Source organism: Maylandia zebra, linkage group LG23, assembly GCF_041146795.1.
Source record: "Maylandia zebra isolate NMK-2024a linkage group LG23, Mzebra_GT3a, whole genome shotgun sequence".
Classification (NCBI taxonomy): domain Eukaryota; kingdom Metazoa; phylum Chordata; class Actinopteri; order Cichliformes; family Cichlidae; genus Maylandia; species Maylandia zebra.
This window is the reverse complement of record NC_135188.1, coordinates 5,068,303-5,088,418: the sequence shown is the minus strand read 5'-3', so window position 1 is coordinate 5,088,418 and position 20,116 is coordinate 5,068,303. Positions and strand designations below refer to the sequence as shown.

The following is a 20,116-nucleotide window of genomic DNA, read 5'->3' as shown; positions in this document are numbered from 1 at the left end:
AAATGTAAATACAAATCAGTCATCAGCTTATTGTTTCACAATAACACCAGGCAGTTTGCTTCTTACTGCTTGTGCATTTCCATTATGTGCTGTATGAATTGAAATAAAACTTTACATTTATAGCTGTGACATGAGCGAATGTTTTGCTTGTGCTCAATTTTGCTATTACAGGAATGCTGCATTCACTTTCACTTCCCTTTCTTCACTGATTCTTTTTGCCGCACATCTTGTGTCATCAGACATAACTTAAAAATACTTGCCTCGTTGACTATAGGTCATGAGAGCCAATGAGGCTGAACATAAAGGCCTAAAACAAAGACCTAGTGTAATGAGACGCACCATAAATGGAGAACAGAATCAAATGAATTGTATCCCAAAAAGTCACTTTTTTTCCCCCATCACGAAACAAAGTTTCAGAGGAAGCATTAATGTTTATTTGTCAGTGCACCTGGTGATTTTCTGCAGTCCTATATAACTTAATGATGGCACGTCTGTGTATAGTTTCAGTGGAGCAGAGCAAAGTGGGTGTGTGGTCTCTGTATGCATGTGTGTGTGTGTCACAAGCTGACTGGTGGATTAGCTGTCCGATGGCAGAAGGAGAGGGATCTGCTTTGACAGTGTGGTAGTTAGCCCATCTGTCTATAATCTGCTGTGTCAGTGTGTGCGTGCTGCTGCTTTGGTACTACCTGCCACCAGGTGGTCAGCAGTACCCCAACGCCCTGAAATAAAGCTGCGAGGGAGGTGGAGCCTAGTGGTCGGGACACGTTCCCAACAAACTTGATCAGCTGTTGCTCGTATGCTGCACTACATTCTAATACTTAAAATCACAGAGATGATTGGTCACATTTATTGAGTTAAGAATAAACTGTTATATAGTCATTATTATTATTGAGAAGACTAACAGACTTTTAGCTCTTTTTTTAGCTTTTACACTGGCAGCCAATAATTTGTGCATAAGGGTTTCCAATTAATGTGTGCAGATATGAATTAGAATAGAAACATGAGCCCTATATTTAGAAAGCCTGTCTTATAATCAGCTACTACCCACCCAGCTTAAAGACAGCTGTGAGAATTGGAATATGGAACATATTTCCCAGTGGATTAATTATATTTCACTGATCATATGGATGTATTTTATTCTTATTAATTTTGCTGTGAATAGTATATTGTGTGTCAAATATGGATTGCTTGAACACCCTGTGGTCTTTCTGTTTCTCATACCTATGGCAGTAAATGTCTGAGAGTAATTCTACTTGAGCATTAAGTTGGTTTGGTTGCAGAAAAATACGGAGCGTAGTCCGACCTGCTGCTTTGTCAGGCAGAGTGGATTCCAGTGATATTTACTTTTATTCAGCAGGAGAGAGAGAGAACTTTCATAAGAAACATTCAGAATTAAACTTAACCAGATGAACAAGCAGTTGATTTCATAATTCATCTGTACTCTAACATTAACTCATAGTTACGTCATAGTATAGCTGCTGTTGAGTCTCTGATGCTGAGAGGGTTTTGTTAAGACCATAGACTACCTTGTGATTAGAGCAGGGTGATATGACCAAAGATATTTATCACGATATACATTTGAAAATTTGCGATAACGGACAATATAATTGACACTAGACAAAATACTTTACAACTCTACAACTTTGTTAGTGCAAAAAAACCCATCAACGTATTTTCACGTAAACAAGCAGCTGTTTTTTATGTGCATTAGTTATATAAAAACTTAACAGTGCAAATGCAAATTCCTTGCTGACAGTTTAACCGAAAGGCATTTCCAGTGGAAACTGGCCAACATATCCTCAGCATAACCATGTTTAATATCCACAAAACTTAAAAAGAGGTTATACACACACAATACGGTAATATTATGTTGAAGCACAGTACGTTTCACTCCGCGAGGCTCCTGCCAACGATAGCCGTAATGCTCCGACAATCCATCAAGCGGTGCGGGTTCATAGCTTAGCAAAGTCGTACTAACACATTTGACAGATTGCTGAGCGCCGTGTACCACATAAAATCGTTTCGAGGTCAGTAAACACAACCAGAATTCATACATAAGGCACACGGGATTATAAGGGGCACTGTCGATTTTCAGAAAAAAGGATTGATTTTAAGTGTGCCGTATTTTCCAAAAAACACGGTAATAACGACGGCCCGCTAGCATGCCCTACCAAAAATAGTGCTTTGTTGTGTATCTGACAGACAAAAGCTAAACCAGTTCCACACCATTGAAGTTGCAGCATTTTTACAAACCAGTTCTGGTTCATCTGTTTCATTCAACAATTCGCCCTTCTCATTCTCCGTCGCCGCCATGCTTTTTAGGCCATATATATGAAAACAAAGGCACTGCACATGCACATTTTACCCATATTCTATCGCGATATTTCATTTTCTTATCGTTGCCCAACATTATACCGGTATTACCGTGAACGGTATGATATGGCCCAGCCCTACTTGTGATTGTCAATTTCAGTGCATCAGTTTTGTAAAAATTGTTGCCGAGGTGTTTATGATACAGAGCCAGCTGTTTTCTCAGCACAAGAAGAGCCTACGACACTCCTTCCTTCCACAATTGATCACTTCTTTGATCCAGATGCTGTGCATGTTTCAAGCAGCTCTACACTGAGAAAAGATTTCACTCACTCTGCTATTGTACAGTAGCAGAAAAAATAGAACGTCAATATATGATGGTCAGTGTTGCTATTGTGCTGCCATAAATTCACTGAGGAATAGGAAACCTTGATAATATGCATATTTGGGTGGCTGTTAATAAAACAGGTTGGCCTGTGTGTCTGCATGACATTTAATGTGAACACGTGTCTTTAAAAGCACGTCTTAGATTTAAAAGGAGCTGTTCTACAGCATTATCTTGTCTTGGGATTGCCTGCCTGTCTTTCTGTAAAGTTTTGTGTATATCGACTGAGAGGATTTAGCAATACTGAAGAAGCGAATCACTGATCAGTTCTACAACATGCCAATCTAAGTTGTTTTTTTCTTCCCCTCAGGGAACCTGGGTCGTGTTGACTACATCAGTGAGTTTGAATTTGATCTCTTCATCCGGCCTGACACCTGCAACCCCCGATTCAGAGTGTGGTTTAACTTCACTGTGGAGAATGTCCGAGAGACACAGGTTAGCGTGCTTTGGCCTTTTAGTGTGTTTGCTGGCTGTCTCTGTATGTACCCACGTCTTCACTTATTAATTAATTTAGAATAGACAGTGCTATCTAACTTATCCCTTTCACACATAGTGGTCATTATAGTGGACAGCTATTCAAAGGCTGTTTTCTTGTATTTGTGTCAGTGTTGATGGTATACTTGCACATATTGGACACTGATGTGCCACTCCATACTGTCAAAACGTGTGTTGTCCACCTGTAAAAAACTCTTTAAATAGTACACGTTTTTAAAAAAAAGTTCAAAAATCTTTTTTTATGCCTAAAGATGAATAAATATATGAGGAAAAAAATCCTGATTGAGGTTGTCATAAATCATGCATGAAAGGGTTAATGTAGATTTTTTTTTTAGGTGTATACTCAAACAACTATAAACTTACAGCAATGTTTGCATCACTATCAACTTCTCTTCTTACTTTAATATTACATATATCTAGGGCTGCTCGATTATGGCAAAAATGATAATCACGATTATTTTCACTGAAATTGAGATCTCGATTATTTGGCGATATTTATTTAACAATAACAATGTATTGGATAATGACTTTAAAGATTGTCAAAAAATAATATAAAATAGTGTGCAAATACTGATAACAGTGCAAATGTTTGCAATATAAAAAATAAATGAAAAATGTAAACATCTATGTTTAGTGAACTTTGCAGTGTTGCTCTGTGGTGCAGCTACGACACTGTAGCAAAGTTTACACACTATGTCTACTTGATCTATGTCTGACTCCGCGAACCCATTATGTTTCCACACCACTGAAGTTTTTTTTTACCTCTCTTTTCAACCAACGGCAGTCACTCTCCTCTCCAAATAACTTCTGCTTAGCTTTCCGAGCTTCCCTCGGGTCCTCTTAATTGTTGTGACACGTGTTCGAAATGCAGAGAGGTGCGCTCGATTTGCCACACGGAGCAGCGCGAGAGTAAAGCACGAGGGAGGGTTCCTAATAGTTGAGTGAATGCTGACCGGCCCAGCAGCCAGACCCTAAACTTTAACAGGTAACAAAGGCAGTGATGAAGCTGCAGCCTCGATTCTACTTGTTCATGTTTCTAAAGTAGAATTGCTGTGGCGATCCCTTTAAAGTCTTTGTGGGCCGGATTTCACCTTTGCTTGGCGCTGGCGGCTTTTTGTTCCTACCTAAATACTAAGATTAAGATCATATATGTACTCTTATTAGGATAGGGATTTGTGGTGGTGTGTGGGGCTGTAGACTGCAGGTTTACAGTGTAATAGTATAACAAATTACTTTCCCCTGGGAGTAATTGAGTAAAGTACTGCATTACTTTTAAAAAAAGTATTCTGTGTAATATGTGTAATACATTACACATTACACTGATCACAACAAAGAGGGAAAATACCTCCAGCATTCAGAAACATTTGACCATACAGCATGCAGTTAGTTTACACAGATGTAATGTCTTTGATATGCTGCTTAGTGATGGCGGTGACTCTCAAAGCCGAGCGAATGAGAGACCAATGAGAATCGATAAGGAACTGAATTGATAGGTGATATTGATAATGCAGTCTGAAATGCTAAATTCTTATCAGTTTCCATCCACAATTATATGTCATATTCTATCATTTGTCCACACCTAAACATGTGCAGCGTAATCTGTCGCAATACTTCCCTGAATCTTACATACTTCATTTTTCATTTGAAAGTTGAAACTTTTCCCCCCTCAGAGCTAGTGGTAGAGGTAATGTTCAATTTACTACCTCACTTCTTGTCACAGCCTCCAAACTTCCTGCCGCTGGCAAGCTTGGAGCTGGTGATTGGCTGACAGACGTGGTCACATGGCAAAGAGATACACCACGTGTGTGTGCACCGTGTGTGGCTTAAGGGGATGAAGGCTTGTTGTATCATTTGAATATAACATTGCAGAATAAAAAGAAGGAAAAACTGACAATATTGGCATTCAAGTTTGACTGCTGCAGTGTAATTTGTGCACAGCACAGCAGTACTTGTCAGGTGTAGAAAAAAATGAGATAAAGTAAAGAAACAGACAGTCTGGAGACAGCTAGATATAAAGACAGAGTTGATTAGATAGAAAGAAGCAAAGAGACTGGCAAAACGATAGTGAGGAAAAAGCAAATGTAAAGTGACAATGGAAGGAAAAAAGGAAAGTAAAACATAGAGAATGGCAAGGAGGGATCCACAGCGTGCTGCTGTCTTCCTGTAGCTTGTCCAGCCCAGTCTATCTGAGGCTATCAGGCCTATCAGCCCATCTCCCCGCAGTGCTGTAGTCAGCACTAATCACATTTTATGGCACTGAGATGAATGGGAGACCTCGGCTTGGAGCCGGATCGATCCCAGGACCAGATAGACCAGCACCTGCAGCCTGGGCCAATAGGATATTTGCTGTTGTGGCCAAATGACAGAAAATGTGTGAGACAGTGACAGAGAGAAAGGGACAGGGAAGGGAAATGTGACACTGTAATGACTGGAGATTTATAAATATCATAGATAATAATATGCTGTATATTGTGGTGCATGCATGCAGCAGGCACAGAGGTGACAAAAACAGGTGAACATCTATCCCTATTGCACCTCCCTGCTCGATCTTTCTTTATAGACCCCCTCAAAAGCGTTTTTTCATTAAAAAACGGTTTCTTATCTGTCCAATTTCCTTCTTCAAAAAAGGTCTTGTGTGAATTTAATCTACTCCAGTGGAAGGTGTTGTGGTTAAGTGCTGCCTGTGCATTTTGTCAGAGTGTGCATATGTATACACAGGCAGTGTGATTAGATTGTGTCTGTGTGCCTGGAATCATCAGAATTCACATAAATCTTTACTTTATATACTAATGATTGCAATATTGTTGTGACATGAAGCAAAAAAAAAATAAAGCTGAGAAATTTAATAGAGAAAGAATAATAGCATGAGTAAATAAACCAGCTAAGTGCAGCTATAGTATGGGGGAGAGGCTGTGCTATAGAGATATCAGTGGGTTCCAGGGAAGAACTGGGCTGTTGGAGTGTTTCATCCAGCTAAGCCTTGCTAACTCTCAGCCTGAGCCAAGGGAATGGGGAACAGTAAAAGCCCGTGATATTGGAAGTGAGATGGCCATTTTGAAGGAATGTAAGCTGGTGAAACAGATTTGGTCTGCCTCAATCAGCTTAGCAGCTTTGTGGAAATTGGCTTCACCGTAGCACCGGTTATGATGGATGGCCGGATGGATGAATGTCTCTTTTTTTGTATGTCCTTCCTTTTTGTGTGGTTATCGAACCACTCACTTACCTCTGAAAGTTAAGACCAATTCTGGTTATGTTGGTGGCAATGAGTGGGCCATGTGACTGTTTGAAGCGGTGTTAATTTTTCAGGAGAGGTGCACAAAAATTGTTTTCTTCTCAAAGCAAAAAGTACAAAGTTTGTGTATTACTGAAACACATGAAACGACACGAGCCCTTACTTACTATGACCTGTATGAAAGCTTCATGTGATTTAAATTAAGTTTTAATTTCCTGCTTATATTAAAATGAGCACCCACAAAAGAGGCTTTAACCTTACCCTTATTCTAAAATGAAATTTAATTTACTTTAACATACAAGATCAGAGACTAGTAACTGCTGTCTTTGTTTTCACTAATAATAAGCAAGTAAGGGGGAAAAGGAGAAAAGAAATTATACAATACATATAGAATTAAGTAAACTGAGTTAAAATCAAAGTTGTCTGATGTATGGAGTCTTCTTCAAGTAAAAATTGCAAGAAGCCAGTGAGATAGGACCTTTGAAAAAAGTTTCATACTGAGTGAATTTCTACCTGATATGTAACTTCTAGCTACCACGATTTCATTCCAGTTTCTGCCTATGTTACCATCAGAAACCAGTGGGTGAGTTGATATGAAACTCCATTGACTAAGTTGATATGCTTTCCCATTCAGCTGTAGGGGTGTACTTGATGTCAGGTTCCGTGAAGGGCACGGCTGTGAGCTATTATCATAGGAGCCTTAAGGGAGCCATTCATAGAAGACAGGCAGTAAAACCTTGCACCGAGCGCCTTCAACTCCTCCAACTGCTGCAGGGGTGATTTGTAAGCCTCACTTGTCCCAGGAAAGCACAGTGTAGAGCAGTTACTCTCCATAATCAGGAAAGAGGATGAACAGAAGAAGAATAGGCCATGTGTTATATAGACTCCCCAAAGAGCCATCATTACTTTACTTTTTCAGACAATGCTCACCTGTTCAAATTAGTGATGTTATGCAATTTGTCACGGGAGAAGTAAAAAGTTAAATAGGATGTTAAAACTCTCACCACGCCATTAATGACTTTGTTTCGCTAATGCTTATTTACCAGTGCTACGTTTCTGTCCCTGCTGTACTGTATTTTATTAATAAGCTTACATTATTGAAAATTTCTTCAGTGGTTCAGAAGTCCTTGTTCAAAGTCTCACTTTAAGGACCTCCTCCTGGATACATTGCTTGTGTTTTCACTTTGACTGGTGTATAAGCTATTTTACTGATCATAAAAGTTGTTGTTCCAGTGATAACTTGATTTGTTATGTAGCTATGTTGTCGTACGAGGGCAATCCCAAAAGTAAGGCCTCCTATTGTTTTAGAAATACAAACAACCGCTTATTTTCCATGATATTTACATCATTTTAAAGCTTGAAGTAGAGCTGGTCGATATAAGATTTTTTCATATCACGATATGCTTTTTTCATTTCAGGCGATAACGATATATATCACGATATAAGCCAAATAACTATATTTGTAAGATTTAAATGTGCCGTTGCTCACAAGTAAAATGTGAAATAATCAGCTGCTTGTTTTGATTTAAATATTTATTTCCCATAATAAGTTCAACAGGGTAGATGTACTTAAAATGAGGCTTCAGTTTAAGCAAAATAAAGGCAAATATTACTAACTACACAAAAGGTAGCCGCTAAAGCATTTAAGTTTCAAAATAGAACAAACAAAACAGACTACTAAAGTGTCAGTTCCACTTAGAAACAAAATATTAATTCTAAAAATAAATCTTAGTTTATTTTACAGTAGAAGAGACAAAATTGACTTAACTTATTTAATATTGCTTTGGAAGCGCTGTCTGAGAGAAATGTTTATGTCCAAGGAGTTGGTAATGAGGATCCATTACTTTAATTAGCTGCTTGAATCCTTCATTGTCGACCGTGTTTATTAGTAGCATGTCTTTAGCAAGAGAGTAAGCTATGGCATTCGTTATGTTGCTATGTCTCTTAGCTTTTTTGTCATATGGTAAGACGCTGGAGCACTCGTCCGGAAGGCGATTCTGCGACAGCAGCAAGCGGCTATGACATGGGCATTGTAAAACTGCCACAGCGTCTACAAAAATGCACCAACCTAAATGGTGATTATGTAGGAAAATAGATAAGTCTTCAAGCTTTAAAATGGTGTAAATATTATGGAAAATAAACAGTTGTTTGTATTTCTAAAACAACAGGAGACCTTACTTTTGGGATTGCCCTCGTATAAGCTAGTTCAGATCCAAACTAAAAGCCACACAAACTGACCAGCATCTCTCAATCTCTGTGAGGTGAAAGTTTCTTTTTGTGAATGAACTCCAGTGGTTCTGAAAAGAGCATTTCCTTTCCACAAGTCAGGGATTTTTTTTTTACTATTGTCAAACATAAAATATGAACATTAAATTAACATTCACCTCACTGTTGGACCGGTGCTGTGTCCTTTCTTGCTGGAGTAGAGCTGCAGGCTTTAGTGAGCTTGAAAAACATTTGATGTGCTGTGCTCTTGGCTGAGATATTTTAGATTTAGCAGCAGCTCAGGCAAGTAAGTAAAAATGGCAGACTAACAATATGAAAATGTGTTAAGAGTAGAAAAGCCCAGACTCCCAACAAAACCTACACGAAGGAAAACCCTGAGGAGCATAATATGGCCTCTTTAAGACTCAAGTAGAAGGAATGAAAGAGAAACACTAGAATGTAAGGAGAGAGTAGACACCGGCAGGCTAATGGATATGATGAACTTTAATTGTTTTTTTAAATCATTATTATTATTTCCCATACAGAAGAAACAGAAGCAGCATTAGGAGTGGTGTATTTCTGAGAAGTAATAGTTCTGTAAAGTCAGCTGCTGGTTGTTGTTTATAACATCAGTGCCAGTCTGGATAATAGATTTTTTAACGACGCTCGCTCCTCCATCAGCTGCTGACAGTGTCCTGCTTTAGGCCTGTCGCTGCAATTTCTGTGTTGATGAACACATTGAACTTCACCTGTGCTTCCCCCTGTCTTCTCAGGTTTGCAGAGGTGTTCAGGGACCCTCCAGCTCCCATGTCTATTCTGCTTCTGTCTCATTCTCTGCAGTTCTTGCATCTCCCCACTGTCATGTCTAAGTTGTGATGTCCTTCAGCAGTGACAGTGGAACAAGGGCATAGACAGGTCTCTGGTGAGCACATCGGACGAACATGGGCTAATCGCTGCTGGCGTAGCGTGTCCATGAGCATGCACTGCAGACAGCTGGTTGGTGGCAGCTTCTTGTGGCAGGACCACTTTGGGTCTGTTTATGGGAGGGTTTGGTGGATACACAGCCGTAGGATTAAACTTCCAAACGCTGCTTGTCAACAGGTCTGCTTGTCTTTTTCCCCCCTTCATTTGTATGCCTTTGCATTGCCTTTTCTTTTTGCAGCATATGGCACTAGGTAGATAGGCATGCGTCTTGTGGTTGTGGTCCTCTTCTTTGAAAGTTCATTTTTAAGCTTCTCCTCTTTACATTCTCCAAAGGAGAGACATTGGCTTCTATTTGACTCTGCCAAAGGGATTATTTCACTTCAAACACATCACATGGGCCTAGAAAGTTTAGGATCCTACTTTCACACCCAATAAGGAAGTTATGGAAAGACTTGTGTGGTTTTGAAAGACATGCAAGGCATCAGACGTTTGTGTCAGAGAGTGTAGGGTTTTGTGAGCGACCTTTTTCTGTTAAGGCATGCTTCCTTATTGTCAAAGCTGATGCTCCCCAGATCACTTCATAATGACATGGACAAAAGGATATGACAACAGCAGAAAATGAATTTTCAAATTGTCTTCCTGATAGCAAAATGAGTTTTCCCTGGGTTATCTCTGCTGACGCAAGGTTCCTTATCAAAATTCATTGCCTTATTTTTTAGCTTGATTCACTTTAAAAAGGAGGTACAAAGCTTAAGGGCATGTTTTGAAATAAAGCAGACACATTTTTTTATTAGGCGTTTAGATTCTCTTTATTCAAACAGCAGAGACTTATGCATTGCTCTTAGCTCATAGTTTCCAAAGACTTAAAAAAAACCTTTAAAAACTGGATTACTGGATTTATGTGCCCAATACTTCCGTTTCAACTGTGAGCCTACTCATTTAGGGCTTCCTTTCAAAAATATATTAATTAATGGCAGTAAACGTAATATTTTTTGGAAAACCTCAGTTTTCATGTTTGTCAGCTATTTTAGTGGCATAGGGGAATTTGTAGATGGGGTGATTCATCAGGATAATCATCAGTTGGCCAACCCAGGATTACAACAGTGTGAGATGCTGCCAAAAATGTGTTTTTGGTATTTTATTTGCAGCAGGTGGATCCGCAGCTTCTTTGAATTGCCATGTGAAGCCTTGAAGCTTTATAGCCTGGTTAAAAAAAAAAGGTTTGTTAATAACTAATATCTCACTCTATGTTACATGTATAAAGGGGAGAAAATGTCATAAGTAAGGTGTTTAAATTGTATTAGGGTTTAGTGTTTGCATTACTACGTGTTGATGGGCCTGAGTGACTGCTAGGCTTTACTGAATTAGTTGAGATGAAGCCTAGCAGATATCTAGCATGGGTCATAATCTAAAACTGCAGTTCTTCACTATATGGACAGTGAAACTACATTTAACTCACCACAATACAGAATAAATAAAAACGGTAAAAAAAATATCTCTATGCTCCCTGGAGTAGTTTCTCTTGCCATGATTGCAATATACATGTCTCCTACTGCCTCTGGTTCACACAGCCTGTTTAAATGAGGTGAACGCATTAAGATGTATATACTAAAGGACTGAATAAATTAACCACCAACAGTACATATACACCCATTTGCGTGTACCCATGTATGTACACCCGCTAAATAAAGAGCACAGATATGGTGCAGTTTAAAATGCTGCCTGTGTTTCGAAAGGTTCGACTTAGAGGCTTGTTGCAGCAGGGAGCCAGCAGGTCTTTGCAGTCCTTGAATGGAGAGAAAATGTTGCAAAGCACAGCATGGAATTAAAAGCAAAAGGGGAAGGCATGGAAGGAACAGAACGAGAAATGAGAGCAGTGAGATGCTGTAAACTGCTTCTGGAGGGGCTTGTAATAATGTTGTTAATATATGAACTTTTTTTTCTTTACCTGCTATATTGGCACAGTTAAATGCAATGTTCTGAAAAGTAATTGCATTCCACTTTTGTATAAATTTGCAGTGTTTATTGATTTTATACTGCTCATTTATGCAAATCGGTGGCAGTTTCCAACACAGTGCTATTTACTGTAAATATTAGCAAAGTTTTTGTAAATATAAAACTTGCCAACCAATCCTCTATTCATCCCAGCTTTGCTCATCTCAGTCCAAGAAGTAATCAGAGAAAGATAATAAGCCTGAATTGAGAAAAGAGGAAAAGAGGGAAGAGATGGAAAGTAAGCGAGAGGATCGTTGTCGAGGTTTCAGCAGGAGGCATTTTATGGGGACTCAGTAAGGGCCTTGTGGAGCTGCTGTGCATCTGCATGAAATGATGAGCCTGGTGTCAGGACATGGATCATCCTTTTACACCGAGTAATGAATACAGATTGCACACCGGATAGAGAGGCTCTGCAATCTGCTGCACCACAAATGAAACAACTGCCGTTCTAATCAAATAGTCTTTTCATGCCAGCGCAGCCCTCAACTTGGGCTAAATTCAATTCCAGATTCACAGATTTGCGGGTTGGGGGTTGGGGAGACTTGCGAGGCAAGAGGGAGTTATAAATGTTGTAATTAGAGTATTGTTTAATGTGTACGTGTGTAGACGTGTGTGATGTGTGCGTCTGTTGCTGTGGGGGAGGGGTGGCGGTAGGAGGGTCCCTGGCATCGTGTTGTCGTTAACCGCTTGGTTATTTTAGATAGCAGTTGGAGGAATGGGTCCAATCACAGCAAACACATACACACTAACACACACCTGTGCACAAACGCACACATTTAGCTAATTATGCCAACTAGTGGCTTGGGAGAAGACGTTCTCTGTATTCTGTATTTAGGGAACAGCGAGGAGCTTTGAAGGAGAGCCGCAGTGCCTCTTTGATGCTGCTTTTGTTTTTTGTTTGTGGTTTAATAATTTAATCAAGCCAAACGTCCTCCTTCTCTCTGTAACTGTCTGTTGGTGGAGGCTAATTACTCTGCAGATTGTTCTCCTGGTGCTAGAGATGAGAGTTTAGATCCAGAGGGGGAGGGGGGTGCTGATGGCTGTAATTTAACAGTGTACTGATGGGCTAAGCTGTCTGTCGACTGCTGTTTTATTGTTTCGGGATGCTGCTGACGAGTTACTATTCTAATATGCACCATCTGATGAGAGTGCCTGCAATGTTGTGCATTGCATTAGTATTCTTTGTCTCCACCATCCATCCATCCATCCATCCATCCATCCATCCATCCATCCATCCATCCATCCATCCATCCATCCATCCATCAATCCATCCATCACCAGGATCTTCCTCTCTGTATGCACACTGTGTGTCCGCAACTGTCTGGTGAGTGGTACCTGGCTGGAGGTTGCTTGCAGTTGCTAGGTGAAATTGGATACAAAGAGGTATATGTTACTGCGCGAAAAAAACGCTTTGTAATTGCACTGGTCTCAAACAGATCGATAGTTTGCATGGAAGATGCCAACTTGTCTGCAAACACTCAGAATCAGATGACAGAAATTTTATTAATCAAAATTAATGAAAATCCAAATTGAGTTGTCATAGCAGCATACCTACAACAGACAACAAAGCAGCTGTATAAAAATGAAGTGTGGAAATAGAGATATAAATAGAAGGGAAAAAAAACGTGACAAACATAGAGAGCTGCTGCAACAGGCTGCCACCAGGACGGTGCTACAGTTGTTTTTATGCAGTGCGCTCTTTGTGACAGGTAGAAACCACCAGCAACCATTTGCCAACTGTTTTTCCTGAGCAACCAGGTGTGATTGTGTGACTGAGGCAAAGAGATTGAACAAACAATACATTTTTACAAGTAAAAGTGACTTGTTTAGCTGTTGTGCTACGTTTTTTTTAATAACCAGAGCCTTTCATCACAGAAGAATGGAATCCAGCCGATCCTGTCAAGGACCAGCCTAAGTGAAATGGACCTTTAGGCTGAAGTGATTGATTTTGTATCTAGGCAGCCACATCCACAGCTAGTCATACGATTTTGAGCTTACAGAAATCTTTGGGGAGGATTGTGATTCGAGATTGTGGATTTTGATTTAACCTCTTTTGATCTTTTGCCCAAAACACCAACCTCTAATAAGATTACAAGTTCACAGGGAGCAACCACTTCTCCACAAAATATTTTGTTTATAAGTTTCATAAACGTGATTGATGTACCTGAATGATATAAGAATAATAGGCTTTGAGCAGAGAATATAATCTATATTGCTGTCAGGTTAGCATCAGTTGTCACACACTATTGGTGTGCTTACAGCATCATAGTAGCTATCGTTTAAGCAAGCAAGATGAAGGCCCATTTCAGTGTACTGCACAGTGAGTGACACACCACATAACTGGAACGATCAGAGCTTCAGCTTTCGTTACATTTCTACATCATCCACTTCAATTTCTGCTAAAATTTTAATAAGAATAAATATTGACCTGGGATTGATGGGCTTAAACCCATTAAACACGTGCTGTATCAAGCTATATCTTTATCTTTCTCTCCCTGCTTGCTAGCTTATTTGTGTCTCTGTTGTTAATCTGGAATAATAGTTTAAGATGTTTATTTTCGATGTACAGCAGTTTATAAACTTATTTCCCTTATTTAATATAGAATACAGCACAACACGGTTGCTGTCTTTAGTCAGCATTAACAACAACTGACTGTTCTGCCATCGCATGAAAATTTCATTCCTCATCCTTAGCTAGGCCGAATCATTTAACTGATTTGATTTTAATGCTGCTGGCTCGAATTAGTGCTCATGTTATTAAATCAACAGTAAGACTAGATTAGTACATACAAAACAACTGCATAATGTTAGACCCACTACAGTGGACAAATACATCCTTGGCAAAAGCGACGTATGTGTGAATGTTACAGTGAAAGGGATCCGAAGAGCTGAGAATGTTGGAGAAGATACTCAGCCTTTGGATTTCTTTGGAATTTAGTATGATATTTTTCACTACATAAGATAAAATGATACAAATAAAAAGTTAAATATGTTAGCAGTGCACTCGTGTTAAACATCAGTGTTTTTATTAATGCAAACAGACACCCTACTAATTTGACTTCTTTACCTCCTGTGATGGTCCTTATCAGACAACGAAGGTATAGCGATCTTAAGTAAGGAAAGCAAATCAGCAAGCTTCTTAATTAAACCGATGCATTATTACCATGTGTAACGGAGCTTCTTCAGGACCACCCCCTAAATGTTGATTTGTGACTACAGAGTAAAGTGCATCACAGTCAGTGTCTTGTTCAGTCTTGTCGTTGGTTGTCAAGTAGTTACCCATGGGTGGATGGGGTGCCTTGGTTATTATGCAGTTGCACTGTGAGTCTTTGCAAAATTGTAAAATAGAGGTTAAAAGAGAGGGTTTTTATCTTTCTCTATTTCTTTCTGGGGGGGGGGGGGGGGGGGGGGGGGGGGTTATATTAGTTTATCTCACCTTCTTGTTTTTGTGTAGCTAGAAGACAAAAATGTGAGTGAGAGAGACAGGTAATGCTGCAGAATTTGGAGGACAGATACTCAGACTGCTCTCACACCCCATGTGGTTAGGTCAGACTAGTTGCACTAATTTACTCCAACCCACTGTCAGTGACACTGGGTTAGCTAGCTAGCTGCATGTTGCTTGCTCACCCAAAGAGCAAGCTTTGAGGAAAGACATTTATGGTCTCTCTAGTGGCAAGAGCATGCATACTTAGTCACTAATACACTGATATAGAAAGATATAATGTGTTTCCTGAGAACAGGGGTATAGTGCCTGTGTTTCCATGTGTATGTGTGATAGCCAGTGGCTCATGAAGAATTCTGTCTCTTGCCAGCACCTTGGGGTAGATGTTGTCAACATTGTGCAACTCTGTAAATCAAGACTGAGGTCTCAAATGTGTGTTTTTGTTCTGTCCCTCTTAGGAGTCTGCAGGTATGTATTTACAAGCCAAATGTCAATAAAACAAAACAGTGATTATTCAGTCTGGTAGGCACTGTCTGTGTGTGTTTGTGTGTGTGTGTGTGTGTGTGTGAGTGTGTGTGTGTGTGTGTGTGTGTGTGTGTGTGTGTGTGTGTGTGTGTGTGTGTGTCAGAGCCTCCAGGGATTACAACTTCCTGTTCTGAGATGCTTTGGTCACATCTGCTATGAATCTTTCATGTGTCAGTGGTGGTAACCTGCTATGGGTGGGCACATCAACAAAAACACACACAGTTGTATTTCATGTATTTAACTGCAAGAGACTGTCAGGGTATTCTCTGTGATGCAATGCGTTTATTTCACACTGGTGCATTTCCAAAAAAATGTGGCTGTTGTAGTTGTTAGTGTCAAACTAGCTATAGGTACTTTCATTCAGGAATCTCTCAAAGAAACAAACAATTTATCAGAGCAACTATCAGGAGCTTTCTGCAGGAGTGAAAAGTAAAAATATTTTTTTCAAGATTAGTTGTTTACTTTTCATATCATGGATATTTTAGGATCAAGAAAGTATAAAAGAGTGTAAGGTCTTATGGATTTGGTCTTTTCCTTCTCTACCACCTCCAAAATGTGTGCTGTCAAGTTCTTAACGCGTTCAGCAAAACTGATGTTTGATATGAAGCCGGTAAAAATCAGTTTTGTCTTTTGTCCTTTGTTTCTTGCTTCGTTCAGGCCTCAGGGACCTTCCGGAGAGCTTGAGGCAGCATTCATATGTTGGTTTATGTGATGTTTTTTGTTTTCTGAAACAAGCTCGCTTTCTGATTTCTTAGTTTTTTGCATATTTGCGAAACTTACGTTTCAGATCACAAAAAAATCAATTTTAAATGATGATTTGATTTTTTATCTTTGTCTAATAATAACATTTGTTGCTCTGAAATATGCACGCCTGACAACTGTGCAGAACACTAAGAAATCAGGAGGTGATGAGTGTAAAATTATCATAACCTGGGGAGCTACAATAACTACATTCATTTGAAATCTGCCAGGTTCTAAATAAACATCAGTGTTTCTCTCACACACCCGGACTCTCTTCTTCTTCCACCTTTTCAGCAAAAGAAATTTTATGGTCAGAACTTTTGTCCAACAGCAAGCATCCTCAAGTTGCAAAGCTTGGCTCTACTCTCACAAAGGACCGTCACTTTCATAGATTCTAAGCAAAGCAAACCTTATAGGGCCTCTCTGTAAAACACGATTTAGATTGGCAATCACTGTGTGATACAGACACCTCACTGCTTTGTTCAGCCTGCATGTGTGATATCTCCACCATGGCAGCAGCTCTGCTACAGAGTGTTTTGAGAGTAAACAGATGTTGTTTGTCTTTGTGATGCTGCGTTTTAGCATCTCCTGGGATGTAGTGGACCTCTGCTTTCCTGTAAGCTCACAAAGGATGAAAATAGCTCAAACAGATGAACAATGTTTCACAACAAAAGTAGGGCTAGACTTTCTTTTACACCACAATGCTCATGGTCAACATGGATTGTGGTGGTATTGCTAAAATAAATATAGTTAAAACCATGACCTTTCCTCGTGAGAGGGATTTAACTGCATTTTCACATGCAAGTATAAATTCTTTGTCAAAGTGTCAGTAAAAGACTCTACATTGAACACTAATTTGCACAGATTAGTAAGAAATAACCAACTAATTGGTGTCTTCCCACCCAGCAAAAGCTCTGTGAAAAGATGTTGAAAAGACAGCTTTGCATCTAGCAAAGTTGATATTTGCTTAAACAGGGAAAGGTGAAAAGTTGTCTGATGAAAGTTTCATCAAAAGATGTCTCGAAAGTGAATTCCTTTTATGTCAAATCTTTTGGTTGAAAAGTGGAGGACATCTTTCTTCTCGGTTTCTCTCCAAACTCCAAACTCCTCAGACAGCCAGCAGATTTGAGCCCAGAATCTTCTTGCTGTGAGGCGGCACTGCTAATCAGCGGGCTGTTGTTGCTCACCATGCAATGCAAAATGGGACACAACCCCAAGAGGAAGACAAATTATATGTATATAGTAAGGGTGCAACGATACACAAAATTCACGGTTCGGTTCGGTTCGATACTTTGGTGTCACAGTTCGATATTTTTTCGATACAAAAAAAATGTTCATGCCTTTTTAATTTGTCATTTATTAAAATTATAAATATATATTTTAACTCAAAAGTACAGTTTTTAAATTTAATGTTGCTGAAACAACAAAGTAATAAAAAAGATAAATATATCTGATTGAGGAATCACTCATCTTTGGAAAAGAGAGTTTATTACAGAGAAATGGCTCTTTCCAAAATAAAAGCTATACTATACGCTTCTTCTGGGCTATATTCTCAGCAGCACATTAAACATATCAGGTCCCCATAAGGAGAATCCTGTGCTAACGGCTGTCTAAATGACTCGGGTAAAGTTTGTAGCATGCGTGCTTGTTGTTTTTGTCTGCTTCCACTTGTCTTTGCACTAGGATGATGTCGGAGTAAATGTGCAGTCATATTCGTTGTGTTCCCACTCGTGCTGTTAGCGTTAATCTCGTTGAAATGACATTAACGCCACAACACGGCAAGTTAACGAGCTACTGCGGATCGCCCCGTGCCTGGGGGTGGACGGCCAACACGTTAACGAGCTAACTGCGCTAACGCACTAGTTCCCACCAATGTAATTGAGCATTGCCTGGCACATCCAACATACTGTTTTACTTTTGTCCATGACGCGCTTACCTTCAGGGTCATACTTCACATGAAAACCAAAATAGTTCCAAACGCCACATCTGAATTAGGGTGGGGGAGGTTCACTTTGCCATGTTGCAAGGAGAGCTTAACTTCTGTCTCGCTAGTTTGCCCTGCGCTCAGTGAATCTGCGTTCGCATACTCCGCCTAGGCTGCACTGTCGAACGCAGATCCACTGAGCGCTCAACACAGACAGCATCGTCAGAAGGAAAGTTGTTCAAATAAATTAAAAATGTTGTATTGTTCGATAAATATGCGTACCGAACCGAAAGCACTGTATCGAACGGTTCAATATCGATACGAGTATCGTTGCACCCCTAGTATATAGATATCAGCATCAGTGTCTAACCTCACAAATGCGCTTCTGTAAGAATGGGTATAGTGTATCTTATGGGGGCACTGTTACCATTAACATTTTATTATTCATTTTTAAACTTGCACTCACTTTATTAGTTCAACTGCTCTTTAGGCGCATATATCTGATCAACCAATCACATTTTAGCAAGTCAGAACATGTTGGAATGCAGTTGTGGTCAGTATGACCTGCTAAAATTCAAATGAAGGAAGAGAGTTGATTTAAGTGACTTTTGAATGTAGTATGGTTGTTTGTGCGAGGTGAGCTGGTGTATGTGTGTTTTGAACTGCTGAGATTTTTCCACACAACCATGTTTAGGGTTTACAGAGAATGACCTGAAAAACAGAAAATGTCCAGTGAGCAGCAGCGGGGTGAAAATGCCTTGTTGAATCAGAGGTCAGAGGAGAATGGCCAGACTGCTTTGAGCTGATAGGAAGGCAGCAGTAACTCAAATGAGCAGCAGGTCCCTGAGGTCATGTGATCAGGGCCTGCTGGCAATACATCATACAAGGTTGAGAACTAAGGGCGACAGAGTTCTTCCAAGCGTCTGGGACTCTCTCCCTTTGAGACCGAGATCTGTGGACTTGGTGATCTGTTTTTTAAAAAGCAGCTAAAAACTTGTTGTAAAGCACTTTGTAAAATTTGTATGCGGCCTTTCATAATAAAGGCGTGGCTGTGGCTGAGGAGGCAGAGTAAGTCATCAACCAATCGAAATCAGATCGGTTGGTGTTTCAGTCCCTACATGCTAAAGACTGAGTTTCATCAGAGTGTGAGTGTTGGATAGAAAGCATTTAGACATAATAAAAGTACTTGTGTGAATAAGACATGTCTATTTACTGTTTCTAAATAAAATTTGACTTTACTTTAACCACTCATTACAAGCTAGCTATGCAGACAAACATCTCACAACAACATCGGACCTTGAAGCTGCTGGACGACCACAACAGATTCTTCTATTGTCAGATAAGAACATGAAACCGATGTTACCATTTGCACAGGCTCATGAAAATCAGTAAACAAGATTGGAAAAAACATTGCCTGGTGTGATGAGTCTTGATTTCTCCTGGGACATTCAGATGGTAGGGTCAGAATTGGTGTAAACAACACAAAAGCATGGATCCATTCGTGGTAGTGTAATGGTGTGTGGGGTTTATTTTAGTACCAAATGAGCATCATTTAAATGCCACAGCCCAACCCATCTTCTGATTGCTACTTCCAGCATGATCTTAGTTTGGTATCTTGAATATGACAATGAGTTCACTGTTCTCAAGTATCCTCAAAGGTCACCAGATCTCAATCCAGCAGAGCACCTTTGGCATGTTGTGTAAGGGTAGATTGGATGTGGAGCTGACTAATCTGCAGCAACTGCGTGATACTGTTATGAACCAAACTCTCTGAGGATCGTTTCCAGTTCCTTCTTAGATCTGCGCCACAAAGAATTAAGACAAAATTGGTATGAGAAAGCCGAACCTAATAAAGTGGCCAGCCAGTGTGTCGCTTCAGAGTAGATCCAGCCAAAACTCAGTATGTAAAGATTTTATATGAGAAATTTGATTCTTTCT

The 20,116-nt window shown here is 39.8% G+C and overlaps 1 protein-coding gene across 2 annotated transcripts in view; it reads left to right on the top strand.

Annotated features, from left to right (window-relative positions):
- The window catches only part of agbl4 (AGBL carboxypeptidase 4), a 350,713-nt gene that overhangs the window by 37,052 nt on the left and 293,545 nt on the right, over positions 1-20,116 (top strand). For both annotated transcript variants that reach the window (XM_076879894.1, XM_076879895.1), the window contains one exon: positions 3,006-3,130. In XM_076879894.1, coding sequence (XP_076736009.1) covers positions 3,006-3,130 — 125 coding nt within the window. Of the gene's footprint in view, positions 1-3,005; positions 3,131-20,116 lie in introns of those variants that run through there.